This window comes from Mirounga angustirostris, unplaced genomic scaffold (assembly GCF_029215605.1).
Source record: "Mirounga angustirostris isolate CCGP_5_RB_7025 unplaced genomic scaffold, mMirAng1.0.hap1 SCAF_1, whole genome shotgun sequence".
Taxonomy (NCBI): domain Eukaryota; kingdom Metazoa; phylum Chordata; class Mammalia; order Carnivora; family Phocidae; genus Mirounga; species Mirounga angustirostris.
The window spans coordinates 201,681,687-201,705,791 of NW_026991709.1; the positions used below are offsets into that span (position 1 = coordinate 201,681,687).

Here is a 24,105-nt window from a genome sequence, read left to right on the forward strand (position 1 = left end):
GAGGCCAATACTGCAGAAATCCATGCGAACAGCTAAAGCGAACAGTCAATAAATTATTCAGGAAAGGAACCAAAGAGCAAAAGCAGCAAGTTGAAAGAGCTTGGGATCATCTAACTGGTGGGAAATATGTTCAGGGATTGCTTAGAGGACCGGATATGTTGAAGAGAGTTCTGATGAGTTCCGCTGTGGGAATACATCATGTAAAAGTTGTTTAGAGAATGATCTTTGTTTAGAAGATGGTGGGTTATATGCAACTGATGAATCACTGAACTCCACCTCTGAAACTAATAATATACTATATGTTAGTTGAATTTAAATAAAATAAAACTTAAAAAATTAATTAATTAAAAAAAAAAGATGATGGAATCAAGAAATGACTATTAGTATCCTTCCAAGGTAGTAAGTCAAGGAATTATAAATGGCCAACAAAATATAGAGCACTGTAGGGAAAAATAGCTGAAATAATACACAAAACCCGATCTTAACTTTGCATCTAAAATCAGTCTCTCCACAATCAAATTTTATTTTTATTGAGACATAACAGAATGGAAGAAGGCTTGCAAAATGAAAATTTTAAATGGGCACAAACAGGCTTCGTTACGATTGCAGAGTGAGATTAGAGTGTTCTCAATTTCTGTCTGAAATGACAAAGGCTGAGACAGAATCTGATAAAAGCCCGTGAAAATATTCACTTTGAGAGTGGGGCAAACAGACTTCGTTGCCAAATCCCAAGGCATTAACACCCATAGCTGCCCAGCATGTAAGTGAGATTCGGTACCAACTAAACCATTTTTCACAGAGCAAAAGCAGACAGAAATAATGTAGAACTAACAGTGTATGCTGGCCAGTGTATAACTAACAGGGTATAACCAGCACCCACGACTTTAGGATGCAAGCACCGAGCTGGCATCAGGAGTCTGACCTACAGACGCCTCTCACACTGTACAGACCTTAGCCAGGCAGGTAAACATCTCCACTTGATATTCATCGTGTTGATTAGTTAAGCACTTTTCATGTCAAATAGTTAAAACAGGAAAATTTCATTTAATAAAAATTAAAAATATCTAAATCAAACTTTTAGCAACAAAACAGAACCATAACAGGTGTTTTTTTTTCTTTTTTCTTTTTTTTAAAGATTTTATTTAAGGGGTGCCTGGGTGGCTCAGTCGTTAAGTGTCTGCCTTCGGCTCAGGTCATGATCCCAGGGTCCTGGGATGGAGCCCCGTGTCGGGCTCCCTGCTTGGCGGGAAGCCTGCTTCTCCCTCTCCCACTCCCTCTGCTTGTGTTCCCTCTGTCTCTGTCTCTCTCACTTCTCTCTCTCACTTTCACTGATATGTCTCTTAGCCTACGTAACTCACTACTACAAGATTTATGAGAAAAAAGTTTAGAAAATGCCTTTTGGTAACATAAAAGCGTAAGTATGTAATACGAAATTAGCACACCAGGGGGCGCCTGAGTGGCTCAGTCGATTAAGCATCTGCCTTCAGCTCAGGTCATGATCCCAGAGTCCTGGAATCTAGCCCTGCATCGGGCTCCCTGCTCAGAGGGAAGCCTGCTTCTCCCTCTCCCTCTGCCACTCCCCCTGCTTGTGCTCTCTCTCTGTCAAATAAATAAATAAAATCTTAAAAAAAAATAAAAATAAAAAAAGAAATTACCACACCAGGTCTGGAGGCCAAAATGAAGACCCTACCAGCGAGGCAATAAAAATGCCCTTTCAAACAGTGCCCTCCCGCCCCCCTCAGAAGGCATGCAGACAATAATCATTTCTTACCCTTGTCCTTTTTCTCTGTGCCAGATAGTTCAGAGAAAGCTTTTTCTAGTACGGCAATGGTCTGGGCGTCCATTTCTTGGGCTCTTTTCACAGGCTCTAATAATCTCAATCTTCTGTTCTCCTCCCGGAGGGAATGGTTTTCCATAGCATACTTTGCAACTCTGGGGTGGTGCTCTATCTGTGACATAGGAGAATTACAGGCTTACAGACAGACCGACCAGACATTTCCTCAATAACCAGTCTTGCTGCCGAGCCATCGGGAAACACTAGGAACACCGCCCGCACTGCTGGCAGTGGCCGGCTGCAAGGGCCGTGGAAAGCAACCTGGCATTTGTGACCACACTGACTACGTGCATAGCCTACGACGCCATTATTCTGCGTCTGGGTCTGTGCCTTGAAATTGTCACCCGGGCGTGGGCTTGTAAGGAGAGAAGTGCAAGCGTGTACACTGTGGCCAACTCTTCACGCAATGGGGGCTGTTGACATTAACACGCTGTAAAGAATAAGGAAACGCTCTACTGACCAGGATGGAACACCCTCCAAGAGGTATTAAGTGAAAAGGACAGCAGAAAAGTATGTATGGTAAGTTGACTTTTGTGTTGAAAAGGAGTAAAAGTAAAAATATCCATATTAGTTTGAATATGCATTAAAAAGCCTCAGAAAGATACAAAAGCCAGAAACAGATTTTCTTTGTTTTGTTTTGTTTTTTTTTAATGATGTGCCTGTATTAACTACCCATCCTCCCCAGGGAAAAGGAAAACCAGCAACAAGAAATTGGAAGGACCCCAATGTAAAGAGACTGCTGATTCAGACAACCACAACTGCCCACCGGGACAAGGGACAAGGGACACGTGCCTGCTGGGTGGGGCGCTAATGCAGCATCTCACAGCTCCTCCCACCCCCCTTCATTTTACCATCTTGGAAAACGGGGGAAAAGGAGTTGTGCAATCATACACGTCAGCTAAATTCATTCAAAACACTTTCCGCTGTATTAACTCACATGAATTTGGTGACAAATTTATATTTACCTTGAACCTTCCTTCTTTTTAGAAATACTGCAAATGTCATACACTCACCTGTTCCCGCAGAGTTTGGATCTCATCCCTTAATTCCGACAACAAGCGATCCTGCTCTGCAGGCAGAAAACTTCCCCGGGATTCCTTGTGGAGCTTCTCCAGGCGCATTATTTGATCCTCTCGGAATTTCACAATCATTTTATTAGATTGAATAAATTTTTCTTTTTTGAGGGTGAGGTCTTCTAATTGGGTAACTTTTTCTACCAGAGACTTAAGAAATTCATAATTTGGTTAAACATGAAAAGTAATTCAGCCTCCCTAAATTTCCACAAACCAAGCAATAAACACTAACTTGACACTTAATCTCAAGGGCAAAATTAGATTTTCCAGTTTTTCTTTGTTTTCTTTATTTACTTGTGCCCTTTATTTCACTCAGAAAGACACCACGGAGCAAAAGCCTAAAATATCTAGAATCCCCTTTATACCAACTCGGTTTCCTACCTTCTTTTCCTGTTCGGATTTCTTAAAGAACAACATCGCCTCTTGGAAATACTTCATATAATTAGTCTCATCTTTGTCTGTAATTGATCCAGTAAGAAAGAAAAGGAAATGGAAAAAAAATGTTTCTCTCTCAAATTTTTGGACCAAGAATTAAGCTAAAACAGCCTCTGAGTGACTGCTCTCAATTAATCTAAAAGAATCAGACTGTCGTCCCCAGATCACAGATTTCAAATCAATCAAATCTACATACTAGCAATTCTTTGAAGAAAAATAAGTTCTTTTATCCTGTTTAATAAACATACACGTTACATATGACTGAATCTTGGAAGTGGATCTAAATGAAATTAGTATCTCTTTTTAGCTTTTGTGAGGAATGAACTACTCAAAATGATTTCTCCTCCTCCTTCCCATCATACCCGCAGATATGATACATATGGTAACTGTATCTAATTACAAAGTATGGGCATCCCTCCTTTCATTGTGCTTTGCTTTATCATGCTTTGCAGATACTGCATTCTTTACCAGTTGAGAGTTTGTGGCAACCCTGCATTGAGCACGTCTATTGGTACCATTGTTACAATAGCATTTGCTCACTTTGCGCCTGTCTCTGTGTCACATTCTGGTAATTCTTCCAACATTTCAACATTTTTCAGTATTATTATTGTATTTGTTATGGTGATCTGTCTGTGATCAGTGATCTCTGACATTACCATTGTTATTATTTTGGGCACCACAAACCATGCCCATATAAGATGGTGAACTTAGGGTGCCTGGGTGGCTCAGTCGTTAAGCATCTGCCTTCGGCTCAGGTCATGATCCCAGGGTCCTGGGATCGAGCCCCACATCGGGCTCCCTGCTCCGCGGGAAGCCTCCTTCTCCCTCTCCCACTCCCCCTGCTTGTGTTCCTGCTCTCGCTATGTCTCTCTCTGTCAAATAAATAAATAAAATCTTTAAAAAAAAAAAAAAAAAGATGGTGAACTTAATCAATAAACGTGTTTTCTGATTGCTAGACTGCCTGGCTGTTCTCATCTCTCTCCCTCTCCTAGGCCTCCCTGTTCCGAGACACAAAAATATGGAAATTAGGCCCTTTAATAACCCTACAATAGCTTCTAAGTGTTCAAGTGAAAAAACAGTCGCCCATATCTCCCTTTAAGCCAAAAGCTAGAAATGATTAAGCTTAGTGAGGAAGGCATGCCAAAAGCCGACAGGTTGAAAGCTAGGCCTCTTGCACCAAACAGCTAGCCAGGTTGTGAATGTGAAGGAAAAGTTTTTGAAGGAAATGAAAAGTGTTACTCCAATGAACACATGAATGGTAAGAAAGCAAAAAAGCCTTATTGCTGATAGGGAGAAACTTTTAAGGGTCTGGATAGAAGATCAAACCAGCCACAACATTCCCTTAAGCCAAAGCCTAGTCCAGAACTTTAAAGCCCTGACTCTCTTCAATTCTGTGAAAGCTCAGAGAGGTGAGGAAGCTGCAGAAGGAAAGTCTGAAGCCAGCAGAGGTTGGTTCATGAGGTTTAAGGAAAGAAGCCGTCTCCCTAACATCAAAGTACAAGGTGAAGCAGGAGGTGCTGATGGAGAAGCTACAGCAAGGGATCTAGAAAATAATTCACGAAGGTGGCTACACTTAACAACAGGTTTTCAATGTGGATGAAACCACCTTTTACCGGAGGAAGATGCCATCCAGGACTTTCATAGCTAGACAGAAGTAATGCCTGGCTTCAAAGCTTTAAAAGACAGGCTGACTCTCTTGTTGAGGGCTAAAGCAGCTGGTGACTACAAGTTGAAGCCAGTGTTCATTTCCCACTCTGAAAATCCTAGGGCCCTTAAGAATTAGGCTAAATGAAAAAAAAAAAATCAACTTTAATTCTACTGAATGAAAAAAAAAAAAAAAGAATTATGCTAAATCGATTCTGCCTATGCCCTAGAAATGGAACAACAAAGCCTAGATGACAGCACACCTGTTGAACATGGCTTACTGAATATTTTAAGGCCACTGTTGAGATGTACTGCTCAGAAAAAAGATTCCCTTCAAAATATGACTGCTCATTGGCAATACAACTGGTCACCCAAGAGCTCTGATGGAAATGTATGAGATACATGTTTTCACGCCTGCTAACACAACATCCATTCTGCAGCCCATGGATCAAGAAGTCATTCTGACTTTCAAGTCTTATTATTTAAGAAAAGCATTTCATAAGGCTATAGCTGCATAGATGGTGATTCCTCTGATGGATGTGGGCAAAGTCAATTGAAAATCTGGAAACGATTCACCATTCTAGATGCCATTAAGAAAAATAGTGATTATGGGAAGAGGTTAAAATGTCAACATGACCTAGAGTTTGGATGGATTCCAGCCCTCATGGAGGACTTCGAGGGATTCAAGATTTCAGTGGAGGGAGTAACCACAGATGTGGTGAAAACAGCACAAGAACTAGAATCAGAAGTGGAACCTGAGGTTGGGACTTAATTGCTCCAATCTCATGATAAAACTTAAACAGATGAGGAGTTGCTTCTAATGGATGAACAAAGAACATGGGTTTCTTGAGCTAGAATCTACTCCTGGTGAAGTTGCTGTGAAGACTGTTGAAATGACCACAAAGAATTTAGTGTATCACATAAACTTAGTTGACAAAGCAGCAGCAGGGTTTGAGAGGACTGGCTCTAATTTTGAAAGAAGTTCTACTGTGGGTAAAGTGCTGTCAAACAGCATCTCATGCTACAGAGAAATCATTCAGGAAAGGAAGAGCCAATCAATGCAGCAAACTTCAGACTTCAAACTTCAGCCCTCAGCGGCCACAACCCTGGTCAGCCAGCAGCCATCAACATGGAAGCAAGACCCTCCACCAGCAAAAAGATTACAATTTGCTGAAAGCTCAGATGATGGTTACCATTTTTTAGCAATTAAGTATTTTTTAATTAAGAACGTATGTTGTGTTTTTAGACATAACACAGTATAGTGTAAACATAACTTTTATATGCTCTGGGAAACCACAAAATTCACCTGACTGGCTTTATTGCAATGGTCTGGAACCGAACCTACAGTATCTCTGAGATATGTCTGTACCATGTTCCCATGTAGGTAAAACAAATACACTTGTTCAAAAATGTGAGTAGCTTTACTGTATTGTGCTGTCAGCAGAGGGTTCTCAAACTAATCTCCGCATGTGGTCTTCCTCAGGATAAAGGACATTGTGTTCGTCTTACCTTTGGTCAGAAAGCTTTCCGGTAGTAACTGCCCTGAAGTAAACTGGGCCAGCTGTTCTTTGAGCCTCTTCACTTCAGCTTGGAGCTGGCTTACATTTCCTTGGGTGTCTTCATTTACCACTGCCTGTTCAAAAATTTTTTAACAAGCATTAAAAGAATATTCTTCAGTCATACAACCTTGTGTTTTATTTGTTTATAGGATCTGGAATGACAAACACCAAACAAAACTGCACTTCCATCCCACAAACAGTCACAAGGCCCCTAGAATCACAGTGTGCTGGGGTGGAGAGGAAGCCTCCCTTCCCTGTGTCTCATAGCTACAGCCAGGGACTCTCCCCCCTCACCACCCCTCCTATATGCTCCCACTTAGGGCCCCACCCTATTGGGCTGGGTCACCCAGGGATCTGGATGTTCATCTAACATTGCCTTCTTCTTGGGACAGCCCCACCCCCATGGAGAAGAGCAAAAGCTCTTCCTCTCTGGAAGGAGTATCCCCTCCCCTCTGTCTTGGCCCACTTAGCTGCAGAGTTGGCCTGAGCTCCATCAGCTTAGCAGAAACCACCTTCTCCAAAGGAATCCAACCCTATATTTCCTAACAGCCCTCCTGGAGAGAGGAGTTGGTTGGATAGCTCTATTTCTGTTTTATTAACCACACTCAAATGTTATTTTAAAGGAATGTCTCTTGAAGAAATTATCTTAAAGAAATGACTTCTTTAAGACAACTTTTTTTTATTAAAGATTTTATTCATTTATTTGAGAGAGAGAGAGAGAGAGAGCACAAGTGAGTGTACAAGCAGGGGGAGCTGCAGGCAGAGGGAGAAGCAGGGAGCCTGAGGGACTCCACCCCAGGACCCTGGGATCATGACTTGAGCCAAAGGCGATGCTTAACTGACTGAGCCACCCAGGTTTCTTGAGACAACCTCTTTAAGACAACTTCTAAGAGGTTCAAAAGGCCCATAAAACCGGGGCGCCTGGGTGGCTCAGTTGTTAAGCGTCTGCCTTCGGCTCAGGTCATGATCCCAGGGTCCTGGGATCGAGCCCCGCATCGGGCTCCCTGCTCGGCGGGAGGCCTGCTTCTCCCTCTCCCACTCCCCCCTGCTGTGTTCCCTCTCTCACTGTGTCTCTCGCTGTCAAATAAATAAATTAATTAATTAATTTAAAAAGCCCATAAAACCTACAGGGTGATAATAAGAGCCAACAGCTGACTACCAATCAGATCAAAGGGACCCAGTTGTGAAATACCCAATATCCTAAAGAGGGAGAAAAACTCTCTGACACAGTCCCAAGGTCCCCGTGTTCTTGTCTTAAGCTAGGTCTGCCCATTGGGAAAGATCTAAATAGCACATCCTTAAACGAGTCCCAGATATCCTAGTCACTTTCCACCGGTAGGCTGCAGTATTGGACTTACCATTGTTAATAACTAGTATTAAGGCTCCTCCTGGTTTTATCATTTGATGTATTCAGAAGTCATTTCTAGTTGCTTCTGATGCTTATGGCCAGTCTCATTTCAAGGCACTCCTGTATATTCTGACATCACTGCTACATCAGTGACATCATAATCCTAATTATCCCTGCAGTCCTCCACTATCCAAAAACTTCTAGTAAGTCCCAAGAGATAGGGTCAGGAAGCTCTAGTGATTTTTCCTCCATATATTACGAATACCCCACCACAGGGTCATAATCCAATAAAATGAAGCAACAACTAGACCTATACTCTTCTGACTTACCCACGAGAAGAGGCAACATGGACCTCTTTACTCTTACATGCTAAGATGATCAGGGAGTCTACCTGGGGGGTAGAAATGACCAACTTTTCCTTTGAAAGAAAGAGGAAAGTAATCTGCCAATTCATGGCACTGTGATTCTTTTGTCTAGAACCAAAGTGGCCTCCAACCTTTCCAAAAGAAGTGGGGGACCCCTGCTCCAGGGGCTGGCAAACAGCTGCCTGCTCATGGACCAAATACGGCCTGCCATCTGCTTTTGTAAGGAGAGCTGCACTGGAACACAGCCACGCCCTCATGTCTGCGTACTGCCGACGGCTACTTTCTCACCACCAAGGCAGAGCTCAGTATAGCTGGGACAGACACTACACAGTCCAAGAAGCCTCAAATATTTACCTTTACAGAAAAACTTTTCTGACCACTGGTGTACACCAATATCAAGGAAGCTTCTTATATATAAGAAAAGTGGGGAATCCTTGGAGGTATAGACAACTTAAAAGACAAAGCTTGTCAATATCAAACTATCTTCATAGTGAAGCCCCACCACACATAGACACACACACACACAGCTCTGTTAGCAATGGTTTAGGTAAATAAATTTAGTCTCCAACCCAGTTAGAAAGGAAAAACTCTGCCTTCCTTTAAGAAAAATCGAGCCAAACAATACCAACCATAAGACCTAATCTAGATCTCAAATTACTTGAGCAATACAGAAAGCTAGGAAAGATGAAACAGAAATCTTGCTTAGAATTAAGCTTTCACAGAGTGTTAATATTAGGGCAATCACAAGCTTAAGTATTTTTCTAATTTACTTAGTTGTACCCAGTATTTTACCTTTTTTTTTTTTTTTAAAGATTTTATTTATTTATTTGACAGAGACAGACACAGAGAGAGAGGGAACACAAGCAGGGGGAGTGGGAGAGGGAGAAGCAGGCAGCCCGATGCAGGGCTCGATCCCAGGACCCTGGGATCATGACCTGAGCCAAAGGCAGATGCGTAACGACTGAGCCACCCAGGCGCCCTAATATTTTACCTTATTTTTAATCAGCTTGGCTCTCTGAGCAAAATTAAGTGTTGATAGGGTTTCCCCAAAACACCTGGATCCAGGATGAACATTTGCGATTATGGCTGTTTTGGCATTGCCTCCAAGGGAATCCTGTTTAATGATACGAATGGTATGCATTTTCAGGGGAGAAACCACAAGATCTTTGTTAAGCCAAGAAAATGGATATTCTTACCACTAAAGCTGAGAGATTACATGACTGTCAACCATAGTGAGCATAACCCAAAAAAGGGCCCAGGAAGCCAATGGTCTACTTTACCCGAAGTAAGAAGGTAAGTTTGGAGTCTCTGTAGCAAACGTGCCTCTGTTTTCCATTACCCACGTCGACAAGCGCAGTAATCACTTGGCCCAGGCAGCTCAACGACCGGTTTATGTTACCTGCCTCCTAAGGGGAGAAAGAAAAAAAACTGAGATGCACCGGTTTCATTTTAGTATTCTGAATTAAAATATGCCTAGCAGTGAATTTTGAATGGAAAGTCGAGTCATGGACAGTATTACTAAGGATAATTGACTTTTCAGCAGATGTCCTCAACTGTCCCTAACCTTTTCCTATTTGACACACATTGCAATTTTAGTATTCAGAGACAAACACAGAAATTATGTGAAGGAAAAAAAAAAAAGCCACCTCATGATTCTAAGAGTTTTAAATTGACCTATAGGTAGGGATAAAAGCTAGAAAAGAACAGAGAAAAAAAGGTTGGAGTAGTGCATTAATAGGCTTATTTTTCAATCCTTTTATGTTAAAATGTTTGCTACATTAAAATAGTGTGATAACTAATAACCTACACCACGTCCTACAAAGTGATTAATGAACTTATTACAAGAGATTTTTCAGTCTAATTCTGTGAAGTATAATAAGACCCTTTTAAAAAGTGGTTTGGGGAGGGAAAAATGTTGGGGTTGAATATGTTACGCTGGATTTTTATTGTAGTTATCATACTTCAATAACTGGGTCTGCAGTGGTGGGAGTACAGAAGAAAGAGAGAGAGTGCATATTCTCAAGCAAGATGCGCTGAGTTCAAGTGCAGCTGTCTGTTTTAGCAGTCAGTAAATCAGAAAGGTGTCGACAGCACTGTCTGTGGAACTGGGCTACTTCTGCTTGAATTCCAGATCTACTCCTAGCTGTGTGCCCCTGGACAATTTCACTTCCATTTCTCCAAAAAGGAAAGGATCACAGTACCTACTTCCTAGAGATGCTGGGAAGATTAAATGAGTTAATACACATGAAGCACTTGAAATAGGCCCAGCATATGTCCTAATATAAACCCTGGCTATTTCTCTTTGCTTCATGTCTCAATAGAACATAAGCCTAAATTCACCTTAAACTGCCTGAGAGCTCAGGAGGCTCAAATCCTCACTTTCAATGCAAAAAGTAGACGGTCCTCCACCATTTCCGACTCTCTGCCCCTAGTCCTCATACACCCTCACCTACAGCATCCACACGTTTTACTGACAACGCAGATCACAATACACATGTTCGTACTGGCAAAACATACTCAGAGAACCTCAGGTCCCAATGCTAATCCCTCAGCCTAGGACTAGGTCCTTGCCCTCCCCCTGAAATATTAACCAGCACAGCTGCCCTCCTTTCTCTCTAGACTCTCGCCTCGTAAATCTGGCAGTGGTGGGCCAAGATGGCTAAGCTTCTATAAAAGAGGCTTTTGCGTGAAATCACTCAAAACTTTTCAGTGTTTCCCAGCGTGTGGAGAACTGAGTGCAAACCTGACCTGGTACTCCTGGTCCTCAGTGACCTGGGCACGCTTGCACCTCGAGTCCAACCCATTCATTGATCCACGCTGAAATGCCAAATGCCATACTCCCTCTGCATCCATAACGACCCTTGAGATGTCCCCCCACCAAGCATGTATTCCTTGTTCCTCTCTCCCAATCCAAATCCTGCTCCCTTGGAGAACCCAACTCAAGAACTACTTCTTTTCCATGCTTCCCCCAAGCAGTCCAGTCCCTTCTTCCTCTGACTCTGGCAGGTATTTGTACTATCACCCTTCTGTCGTGAATTCAAATATTCTGGCTCCCGACAGACTTGTTCTAACCCACGTATGTTTTAATGTCCCTACCCCACAACAAAAATTTCCGCATCTTTAGAATGGGAGCATGTTCTCATTCCTTTGTAACCTCCACACACTCACCTTGGTACTGACTTCTAGTAATTAATTCACACACAAGTTGAGTTGAAGATCATAATTCCATTCTTACCTTTAACCTCATCCCTTCTGCATGGGTATCTTTTTGCCTTTCAGATCCTGCTAAGTCCACCAGATTGAGTAGGGAGGTCCGTATATTCACAGTCTCATTGCTTTTCTCCATTGACTCAATTGTAATTGTAAAAACTGCATGAGACCGAGAAGATTCTCTATTCATTGATGTCGATGCCACACGTCTGTTTCTCCATCCTCCAGACAGCACCTAGGCAAAGGGAAAATTGCCACAACTTTCAAGTGATACAACAGCCATTTTCATACTGACAGATTATACAGACAAAAAAATTAGTAAAAATGTAAAACCCTGTATCCAAGGATATACATTCTTCTCATGCACAAGTTTACAAAACGGGCCCACTGTTGATTCATAAATCATTTCTCAATAAATTTCAAAGCATCGCACAAGACCATATTCTCTGATACCATGGCAATTAAGAATCAACATGATAAATAAATTTTAAATTACCATAAATCTGGAATTTCAAATCACATTTCTAAGTGATTCATGGGTCAAAAAATAAAATTATAATGGAAAAATACTGTGCTCGCTTCAGCAGCACATATATAATGGAAAAATACTTAGATCCATAGGACAATTAAGTTATTAAAACTTGTGTGAAGTTTAAGCAATAGTAAGTAGTAACTTATAGCATTAAACACTTAGGTCACAAAAGAAAGGGAATAATAAGCTAAGCATTCAGCTTAAGAAGTTGGAACAAGGATAGCAGGATGAACCCAAAGAAAAACAAAGAAAACATTAAAAGAGCAAAGCCATGTAAAAAATATCAACTATGCAAAAAAAGAAAACAAAATTATAGTTACAGCAAAGTACTTTAAAAATGAGAATACTGGGAACAGCTTTATGCCAATATACTTGAAAACTGAGAGGAAACTGAAATTTTCTAGAAATAGAAAACTTCCCGAAACTTCTGACCCAAGAAGAGGTAAAATGCCTGCATGGCTCTAATACAGAATTTTCACACTTGATCTAAGCCAAAACTGCAGTGCAACCAAAATCTCAACATAATTTTTTTTTAGTATGTATATGTACACACGAAGACACACACACACACACACACACTGGATCACATGTAAAACCTATTGCTTACTATGAGAATCACAGTTTAAAAAGTTTGAATCAGGAGACTTGCTTGAAGATAGAAGAATAACGAACTGTGACATATATACGTATATATATACGCACATAATACATGCACACACTAATATTCATACAATGAATTATATAGCAGTGAAGATAAGTGAAACGCAACATGGATAAATTTCATAAACATTGTTGAGTTTAAAAAAGTTATAGACGGCTAAATACACACAATTTATTAAAACTCACCAACAGGCAAAACCAACATTTTCAGAAATACCTATGTATGTGATTTAAAAGCGGAAGGAAATGATCATGAGCATTCAGCATATGAGGAGCCAGGGACATGAGAAAGGGAGAGACACACAGGTAGACAGGATAGTACTGGTGACATCTGGGTCTTGAATTCTTAAGGTCCTCCAAGTTCATTTTAACATTAAGCTCAGCAACGTCTATGCACGTGGCAGTATTTTGTATGTATCAAATACTACATGGTAAAAAACTGTTTAAAATCAACTGGCCAGATCAGATCCCATAAAAATGGGCTATTTTGTAAATACCTGACAAGAGGTTTATTTGCCCTGAGCAGAGTCTCAAAAGAGGTTGGCTTTTGACACCTAACAAGTAAACATGGGTAGAAAATAAAGGGAAGAGAACAGCCAGCTGGTTTAAAAAGCAGCAATCCCAGAAGCTACTCAAAGGGGCAGTTCCCAGGAAGAATTACTGAAGAAATACAACACTAATGAACTGTCCCCGTGACCTGCAGGGTGACTGACTGGAATGAACAGCACCAAAGTCATGCAAAATCAAGAGGCTCAAAGTTCTATTTTAACTAAGGGGAGATCTATAAAACAGTCCTGTTCTTTTTTGCTTCTCATGAACATTCTGCGTCACGCCTTTACAGAATTATTTTTAGTAGCTCAATTCTTGCTTTTTTTTGAGATCAAGGTGCTTTTCACAGCATGCAACATCGCCTAAGGATCAAAGTGCTCAAGGTAGGATACCTGATAGGCTTCAGCAGCTGAGGTCACCACCTGTTCCACTGCACCAACAACAAAGACTCCCTTCTTGATGTGCTCCCTTAAGTATAGTCCGGCTGATGCAGAGTCCAGTAGGTCATAGATCTGTTCGTTGTAGATTTCAATAAAGGAGCACTTACAAAGGAAACTCTTTCCAGCTCCAGCCTGGAAAGAGAAGCCTCGTTTAGACATATTCTTTTCATGAGTTCATCCGTATCTTTCATGAGCATCACCCTCTCACGTGCTTCACAAGGGGTACATTTCCTACCATGTTCTCCTTTACACAGTACAAGGTACCTAAAAGCCAATTACAAATCCAGGTAACTAGTTTTAACATATTGTTACATCTTAAGGCAGCATCAAACTGTGATCCCAGGAGGCCGAGGTCTCCAGAGGTGACTCAGAAGCAAGACAGGGAGGTGGGACTGGAGCAGTCCAGATGGGCAATTCTACCTTCTTAAACTGAGGGATCACTGACATACGACATCGTATTAGTTTCAGGTGTACAACATACTAATTCAATATTTATAAATGTGGAGAAATAATCGCCACAGTGAGTCTAGTTAACATCCATCACCATACACAGTTACAATTTTTTTTCCTTATGATGAGAAGAGCAATTCCATTTTTATCTATTATATACTGGACTTCCTCAGAAAGTTTTACTTGCAACAAGGGTTATATTCTTGAAAAGACTGAAAATAATTTATCTCAAAAGCCTCTCTCTAGGATTTTTAACCACAGGAATACGGGGCACTAAACTTTCACTGGCACCCAAGGTGCATGTCTAACTGTAAAGGTTAGGGGTTGTTTCTGCAAAAGGGCAAATGGTAAGCCAATGTTATGTATCCGTTTCCTTGGTACACATGGAATGGAACAGCAACACTAACAGCTCCTAAACATGGAATTCACCAAGCTAAAAAAGCACAATCATGAGAAAGGCCCAACCTAAGAGCCAAAGGAAGAGGGAAGCCCACATCTCCAGGATGATGGAGTCACACCACATATGAAAAAGCAAATTATGGTCAGGTGGTAGAAGGTGCTGCAAAGGAGGCAAGGATGGGCCCATCACTCCAGGGCACCCTGAGGATCTAGAGACACCTGTCGTCAACTGTGCCTACGTGCAGGTAGGTGATGGGACTTAACGGATCTGTTTTCCTCAGTTAAGATTTTCTTTACACTTTCTTGCAAAATCTGAGCACTAAGAAGCACTACATTCTTCTTTCTTTTTTCTGAGTTCACAGAGGATACATGGTTTAGAAACTAAAAATTTTTAGAAAATTAAATTTTAAAATGAATCTTTCATTTTTTCTTAAGAACTGAGAGGTTTTTCTATGCCACACAAGCCTATACACATTGTAGAGTACCACCCATGACCCTCTATGTGTTATGAGCTAATTATTAGTAGCTAACTACTCGAAATTAGAATTTCATACAATGATTTTATTTTTACAAGTTTTACCTTCTCTTTTTCACGATCAATTAAGGAAAACAAATATTCAAAACTTCGTGGGATTACTCCTCTCAGGTTATGAGAAAAATGATCTGATTCAGATGGTCCTAAAGAAATGTAAAAAAACATACATATGTAGCTATTCATCTTTATTCTAGAACAGTCCTTCAAAATGGCAATACTGGAAATTTATACAGAAATAAGATGACACACTGTATAATCAGTTCCTTCTTTGTGCCCCAAATAAGTTAAATTTTAGTCTGAAAGATCGAAGAGAACTTGCCTATCAGTAGGACTGAAGGAAGGGCCCATAATAGCCACTAATGCTGTCTTGGTGTGCTATAACCTGGAATATTTTAAATGGCCCTTGTAGGGGCGCCTGGGTGGCGCATTCGGGTGAGCATCCAACTCCTGGTTTCAGCTCAGGTCATGATCTCAGGGTCTTGAGATGGAGCCCCGCCACTCAGTGGGGAGGCTGTTCGAGATTCTCTCCCTCTGCCCCTCCCCTCAAGCATGCTCTAAAATAAATAAATATTAAAAACAAATAAATGGCCCTTGTAAACTGTACCTAAAAATATATATATAATGGATGTAGAAAAATACAAGTAAATAAAGAGGAAATAAGTATGCAGTACACAAGTATACAAATAAGTATGCAGATAATTTTATAACATTTTCCTGTTAAATAATATATAGAGAGAGAGATTAAACATATTCTTTAGTTACCTTCATCATCTCCTGCCTCCTCTATGCCTTAGCTCCTCATCCTGCTTCCACTCTAGCCCCTCCCAGTCTAGTCCATTCATCTGCCTGAGTAATCCTTTTAATTATACATCAGATCATGTAGTTCTTTTTAAAAAAACCTTCCAATGACTTCGCATCCCACGCACAAAATCCCAAATCCTTGCCATGTCCTACATGACCTGGCCTCAGGATACAACTCTAATTTCCCTCACTACTAGCCCCTTATTCTAGGGAACTGCCCGCTAGCCCCATGGGTCTTCTTGCTATTCTTTGAACACTCCCAACTCAGAACCTACTGCCTGGAAGATGCTTCTCCCAGAGAGTCTCATGGTTCCTTCTCATTTCACTCAGTAACACTCTTTCTGACTGCAACTCACGATTCAGAAACCATTAAAAAAAAAACCAAAAAAACAAAAAACAAACCCCACAACTGAAATTCAACCACAAGAAAATAAAAAACTTGAGTAAAGGGAAAAACCTTAACTGAAAAGAGAAATGAAAAACCTAGAAAAAAATCTGTTATCTATATCGTAGACAAAGGGCTAACCTCCTTATTTTACAAAAACCCCCAAAAATGAGTAGGAAAAAGACAAGCTAATCTTTTAAATGGGAAAAAAGCTTGAATGGGCATTTTACAGAGAGGCTGTTCAAATGTCTAAAAAACATATGAAAGGTGCTCAGTTGTCAACAGACATCAGGGAACTGCAAACAAAAACACAAGGAGATAATACTACACATACTCCAGAATGGCTAAAATTTTAAAAACCGACAATACCACATATAGACAAGGATTCCTAGAACTTCCATATCTATCATGACCATATCTACTAAAGCTGATACACATGTAACTATGATCCAGCAGTTCCACTCCTAGAAATGAACTTTAAAAAAACAAGGTGGTCATGGTTGCATTATTCATATGGTCTAAAACTGGGGACAATCCAAATGTCTATCAGCACTAGAATGGAAAACGTGGCATATCTGTACAATAATACATTATACAGCAATGGAATAAACTACTATGACATGCAACAATACGGATGAATCTTAGAAACCTAATGCTGAGAGGAAGAAGCTAGACATAAAAGAGTACATAAAGTAAAATTTCATTTGTAGAAGCTTAAAAACAAACAAAACCAATGATGACAGAGAAGTCAGAGTAATACATACTTCAGGAGAAGGGAGTGAGGTAGTTACTAACTGGGAATCTTGATCTGGATGGTGATTGTACAGATTTATAAATATATAAAAAGTCATTAAACCAAATTCAGGACACCTGGGTGGCTCAGTTGGTTAAAGGACTGCCTTTGGCTCAGGTCATGATCCTGGAGTCCCAGGATGGAGTCCAAATCGGGCTCCCTGCTCAGCGGGAAGTCTGCTTCTCCCTCTGCCCCTCTCCCCTCTCACGCCCTCTCTCATTCTCTCTCTCAAATAATAAATAAAATCTTTAAAAAAAATAAAAAATAAACCCAATTCAAAAACTGTCTATGGGGCGCCTGGGTGGCTCAGTTGGTTGTGCAACTGCCTTCGGCTCAGGTCATGATCCTGGAGTCCCGGGATCGAGCCCCGCATCGGGCTCCCTGCTCAGCGCCTCCCTCTCATGCTCTCTGTCTCTCATTGTCTCTCTCGCAAATAAATAAAATCTTAAAAAAAAAAAAAAAAAAACCCGTCTATGGAGCACCTACTCTGTGCTGAGCGTTGACTGGGAACGTAGCTGCAAACACGGACTTTGCTATCATAGAACTCATAATCTGAGAGAAGCCTGGGAAAAGCCCTACTTTTATGAGGTCAACATCATATATAGAAAGTATGCCTTCCCCCAAAATGTACTAGGTGCCTAGGTGCTGTCATTGCAGAAAGAGTAAATTAAGCCAGGATATGATCATCTTTAATTCACTTACCCATCATCGTAAATGTTTTCCCTGAGCCCGTCTGTCCACTGTAAAAATAAATGTTTTATACATTATTTTGACATATGAAACTTAAAACACTACCCTCTTACTTTAATATGGCCTACTAGTGTATAAATTTTTCCCACAAAGATCTATTTTCTTTCTTTTTTAAAATTATATTAGGTAGGGATGCCTGCCTGCCTGTCGGTAGAGCGTGCAACTCTTGATCTCAGGGTCATGAGTTCAAGGCCCACATTGGGCATAGAGCTTACTTTAAAAAATAAATAAATAAATGGGGCCACCTGGGTGGCTCAGTCAGTTAAGCATCAGACTTTGGCTCAGGTCATGGTCTTAGGGTTCTGGGATTGAGCCCCCACCCAGGTTTTGGGCTCAGTGAGGAGTCTGCCTCTCCCTTCTGTCCCCAACCCCCACCTCGTGCTTTCTGTCTCTCCCAAATAAATAAAATCTTTAATTAAAAAAAAAAAATTATATTAGGTGAGAAGTGAATGATTCATTATCTCTCTCTCTCTCTTATTCTACCACCAAGAACTACACTGTCAATTGTCTGGTAATGCTTCAGGATTATACAAACACAGCCATCAGAATTTTCATTTAATTTTTATTTACAAAACTGAAATGATGCTCTTCATACTGCTCTGCAATCTGTTTTGTCCTTTAATTTTATCTCAGATATTTTTCTAAGTCAGTAAATAGAGATCTACCTCATTATTTTTAATAGCTACATTGTATATTCCACGCATGTATAATTGATCTAACCAGAAACAACTGGACTTTTGTTTCCAACTTTTTCTATTCTAAATAAGTTAGCAATTCCTTTCCTAAATTCTGCCTTTAAAGATACTAAAATGTCTTCATTTAAAAACAAAGCAATTTTAGGGCGCCTGGGTGGCTCAGTCGTTAAGCGTCTGCCTTCAGCTCAGGTCATGATCCCAGGGTCCTGGGATCGAGCCCCACATCGGGCTCCCTGCTTGGCGGGAAGCCTGCTTCTCCCTCTCCCGCTCCCCCTGCTTGTGTTCCTGCTCTCGCTCTCTCTCTCTGTCAAATAAATAAATAAAATCTTTAAAAAATAAAAAATAAAAATAAAAATAAAGCAATTTTAAAATTCCTTATGCTATAGGCCTGATTCTGTATGTAGTGTCATATCTTCTCCATTACCCCAAGAAACAAGAGTAACAAAAAATAAAAATAAAAATGCTTATGTTAAAGATAGATGTCAATCAAGGTGTCAAATGTCTTTAGCTTGGATTCACAGCACAAATATAAAAAAATTTTGAGGTGCACCTGGGTGGCTCAGTCGGCTAAGGTCTGCCTTCAGCTCAGGTCATGATCCCAGGGTCCTGGAATTGAGCCCCGCATCAGGCTCCCTGTTCAGCGGGGAGTCTGCTTCTCCCTCTCTCCCTCTACCCCTCCCCCTGCTTGTACACACACATTTTCTCTGTCAAATGAATAAATAAAAATCTTTAAAAAAAGTTTTTGAATTCATTTTTTGTTTAAATGCCCCAAAAGATAAAATAAAACAAACAAAAAAACCCCCAGTATTATCTAGTTGTTTACCTCTTCCTTTTAGAAGTAGGAAAAAAAATTCTTTAGTAACTCAGAAAGAAAAATGGTTATTATTGAGTCCCCTACTTGAGAGTGATGGGGACACTATTAATAATTACCCTAGAATTGGGGCTGTTTTAGGTAAACTAGAAAGTATGTTCCCCAGCCAATAAATCAAACACTCATTTCTCTCCAAGTGTTTCTCATTTCTACCCTCTTCTAGCAAAAGCAATTTTCATTGTTATTAATGAATATGCCACAAATTAAACATAATTAGTATGTTTACAAGGTCTTCAAAGATAACAGTTCTAAAGATAATATAATCTCTGCCAACTGTGGCTCTTATTTCAAATTCATTTTTGAACTTTACCATTCAAAATATTCTGTGAAAAAAAATATCTTTTTTCTCTTGAGAGGACAGATGAGAAAAGAGGTACCTGTCTCACTGCTAAAGAGAGAACATTTAGTTTTCCTGAACACAACTGAAAAGTAAGCATGAAAAGCAAAGGCAAACTTTCAAGGATGTGTATATGAGCCTAAAGTTTACACTTTTTAATGTGTTTTCTATTTTCTTGTGCCTTGAACCAATTATAGATGAACCAAGGGCACACACACACAAAGCATCAGCTGCTCAAATGTCTTATATAATTCACTACATTGTTAAAAAGCTCTAGTTCTAAATAAAATTTAAAAGTCTACTGCGAAGAAAAAAAAATTACACTACAAACTATACTATTTATGAAATAAATCTGAAATGATACCAAAATTCACCTTGTATAATTGCCAAGGTCACAATGTTTTCTGGACCTCCATCTTACATTCCAACATTAAATCTATAGCAATATTTTAAGGCTGCCAACATTTAGAAATTCAGGAACATGACTCACTTTAAACATACATCTGGAAAATAATTTCGCAGTTTATCACAAGGTTAATCATAGACTTACCATATGGTCCGGCAATTGCATTCTTAGGGATTTACTCAAATGGTTTGAAAACTTATGTTCATACAAAAACCAATATTCAAACATTTGTAGCAATTTATTCATAATCATAAAAACTGGAAGCAACTAAGATATCCTTTTACAAGGAAATGGATAAACAAATCATGATACATCCATATAATAAAATACTACAAAGGAAAAAAAAAAAAGTTATTGATGCCTGCAACAACACAGGCGAATCCTAAATGTATTTTTTACTAAGAGAAAGAAGGCAGATCCAAAAGGCTACATATTGTATGATTTCTTTTATATGGCACTCTGGAAAAGGTAGAACTATAGAAATGGAAAATATATTACGGTACCCTGGATGTCAGGGGTTGGGGGAAGGGGGAGTAGCTGACTACAAGGGGACAAACAGGGGAAACTTTTAAGGTGAAGGAACTGTCCTCTTCCTGGGGTGGTAAGTACATGACCCTCTGCATCTGTCAAAACACTATATAACCGTACATCACGAAGGGTGAACGTTAAGGTATGCAAACTAAAAAAAACAAGCAAAACACATCAACCAGGATGTCAGCGGTCCCAGGATGGAATGCAGGTAACTACATTACAAGCGTGTGACGTAAGTGCACAAAGTGGGTGGGTAGCAAAAGCGCTGACCTAAGTAACTTTAGAAAAGGAGGTTCTGACTGGAAATTGTAAGGATAAAAAATAAAAAGAACTGTACATCAATACTGTCCTCAGTAAATGTGTTTCTCACAGGGATACAGGATAACAATTCTGAAAGTTGTACATGGGGGTTGAACAAATTCAGAATTTGACAAAAAGTGAAGGGATGACAGAAGGTGGGAGCCAGGGTTCTCACTGCCAGCAAGGGAAGTTACAGATAAACAAGAAAGAAAGGTTAGAATGAACCCATGTGGATTCTAAACCCTTGGATTAGAGTCAGATACATACACATGAACTCGTGTTTAGCTTAACGCATGTACAAATGGATATATACAGAAACAATTACAGACACGCCTATAGACATGACTTAGTATATATACATTTATTACCTAGCTGTCTGCTGAGAAGACCTAGAATCAAGGACACTCCAGTAGCAAGAAAGACACCGAGTGCCCACATCTTGGTTTCTGAAAACCATTCTCCAATAAAAGGAACCAGGGCTCCTTGGCGAAATGGCTGAGTCTAGGTCTAGGACAGGGAAAATACAGATGAACCAGGAGCAGCCTGGAGCATCATAAAATAAGGACATGCTCAAGCAAAAGGATGTGACATGTCAAGGGGACACAGAAACCAACCTCAAATAGTTCCCAATGGCCAGGCTAGGACAATATGAGCAATAAGATAAAAATAATATATTGGATTATAACTCCAAGTAGAATAAATGGGGGAGAAGAGACAAATCTTCCTCACAGAAGAATTCCAAATAATATAAGTAGATGTTCTCCTCTCCAGGAGGTAGGAGTTTAATCCCCTCCACCTTGACTATCCCAGTGGGGCCAATCCAATCACATGAATCTTTAAAATTAGGGAACTGTCCCAGCCATAGTCAGACGGAGATGTGACTGAGGAAGAAGAGTCAGAAGGTTGCATGTTGTTGGCTTCAAAGACAGAGAATGGGGACTGTAGCCAAGCAATTTGAGTGGCCTCTAAAAGCTGGAAAAGGCAAGGAAATGGAATTCTCCCCTAAAGCCTCCAGAAAGGAACACAGCCCTGCCAACACTTTTATTGTAGCTCAGTGAGACTCGTGTCAGACTCTGGACTTACAGAACTGAAAAATAATAAATTCGTATTGTTTCAAGCCACTAAGTTTGGGGTAATTGATTACAGCAGCTATAGTAAGAAGCACTTACTATTGTACCCTTGTATAAGGACCCAGTTAGGAACTTACTATGCAAAGATGGTACCATTATAACCGCTCATGCAAGATTCCACAATGCCCTTGGCCACAGCTGAGAACACGGACTCCTACAAATGTAAGCACCAAGCATTTTAACATTTCATAGAAATGAAAACATTTTTCCTAAACCAGATTCTAAAACAGAATAAAAATAACATGCTTAGATTTTTCAACCCCTGTGATAACATGAACATTGCAATCACTATAGAAAAAAAGCTAGGGGCGCCTGGGTGGCTCAGTTGGTTAAGCGATTGCCTTCGGCTTGGGTCATGATCCCGGAGTCCCAGGATCGAGTCCCGCATCGGGCTCCCGGCTCGGCGAGGAGCCTGCTTCTCCCTCTAACCCTCTCCCCTCTCATGCTGTCTCTCTCGCGCGCGCTCTCAAATAAATAAATAAAATCTTTAAAAAAAGAAAAAAGCTAAAACATCTAAGCTGGGATAAAACATTAGACAGTTATGTCCATTAATCTCATATACAATTATAGATTTAAAGCTGACATCTACAATTTATAGAGAATTCTGTTCAGCACGTTGCACGCAAATATTATACTGGTATTAGCATCAAATACGTGGCTCTGTATGTTCTTTGGTGCTTTTCTTACCAGCTTATACTAAAGAATCAATACCTGATTTTTATTTTAATTTTTACATATAAGTAGATGCAATCTTATCAACAGTGCAAGAATTCCTAAACCTACACTGTCTAATACCATAGCCACAAGCCACATGTGGCTACTGAGCACCTGAAACGTAGCTAGTCCAACTTGAGATGTATTGTTATGTATAAAATATACACCAGGTTTGGAAGACTGAGCATGAATAAAAAGAATGGAAAATATCTCATTAATAATTTGCTTTATATTGATTACACATGGAAATGATATTTTGCATATATTGGGTTAAATAAAATATAGGATTAAAATTACGTCTACCTGTTTTTTTTTACTTTTTTTCAACATGGGTACTAGAAAATTTTAAATTATATATGTGACTAATTTTATATTTCCATTGACCAGCCATGTCCTAGATGAAAAGATCTAAATGTCTCACCAAAAATATCCATGTGTGTAAGGGAATAATCAAGATCTGTGATATCCAGTAGCCATTAGTCATATGTAGCTATTTAAATTCATATTAATTAAAATTAAATAAAACATAAAGTCAGGTCCTTAGATGCATTAGCCACATTTCAAGTGCTCCATAGCCACATGCAGTTAGCGTATCTGAGAAACTAAATTTTAGATTTTATTTAATCTTAATAAATTCAAACTTAAATAGCCACATGTGGCTAGACTACGGTAATGGACAGCACAGATAATAGAATATTTCCCTCATTACAGAAAGTTCTAATGGATAGTGCTGACTAGATCTGAACTAAATTGTCCTTAATTAGAAAAGCAGTTACTGACATCATAGCAATCATAAACCTGCTACTCTCTACTATGGACTGAATCTTTGTGTCCTCCCCAAAATTCTTATGTTGAAACCCTAATCCCCAGTGTGATGGTATTTGGAGATGGGGCTTTTGGAAGATAATTAGATCAGGAGTGTAAAGCCCTTGTGATGGGAGTAGTGCCCTTCTACAAGACAGGAGAGAATTTGCTTTCTCTCTTTCCCCACAGTGAGAAGACAGCTGTCTACAAGCCAGGAAGCAGGTCCTTACCAGACACTGGATCTTCTGGCCTGGATCTTAGAATTCCCAACCTCCAAACAGTGAGAAATAAATGTTTGCTGTTTAAGCCACTCAGTTTTTGATATTTTTGTTATAGCAGTCACAATTAAGATCCTCTCCTTAAACTAGGAAGTTCAACTGTACTTATCAATCATCCAAGTGGCTCTGAAAAATATACCTCCACTAATCTCCATCACTGGATGGTGAGCGAAAGTAAAGCAGGCTTGTCATTCTGGTACAAAGTGTGATGAAGGAAGAAAAATAATTAAATTTAAAATATTTTAAAATATATTAAATCTAAAATATTTACATAATG

At 39.9% G+C, this 24,105-nt stretch overlaps 1 protein-coding gene across 2 annotated transcripts in view; it reads right to left on the reverse strand.

The window, feature by feature from the left end:
• KIF15 (kinesin family member 15) overlaps positions 1-24,105 on the reverse strand; it is a 67,219-nt gene that overhangs the window by 32,927 nt on the left and 10,187 nt on the right. For both annotated transcript variants that reach the window (XM_045862615.3, XM_064597133.1), the window contains exons 4-14: positions 22,110-22,186; positions 17,715-17,752; positions 15,079-15,176; positions 13,602-13,781; positions 11,494-11,703; positions 9,539-9,664; positions 9,250-9,372; positions 6,496-6,619; positions 3,289-3,365; positions 2,848-3,057; positions 1,772-1,949 (exon numbers count right to left, since the gene is read on the reverse strand). In XM_045862615.3, coding sequence (XP_045718571.1) covers positions 1,772-1,949; positions 2,848-3,057; positions 3,289-3,365; positions 6,496-6,619; positions 9,250-9,372; positions 9,539-9,664; positions 11,494-11,703; positions 13,602-13,781; positions 15,079-15,176; positions 17,715-17,752; positions 22,110-22,186 — 1,441 coding nt within the window. The remainder of the gene's footprint in view (positions 1-1,771; positions 1,950-2,847; positions 3,058-3,288; positions 3,366-6,495; positions 6,620-9,249; positions 9,373-9,538; positions 9,665-11,493; positions 11,704-13,601; positions 13,782-15,078; positions 15,177-17,714; positions 17,753-22,109; positions 22,187-24,105) is intronic.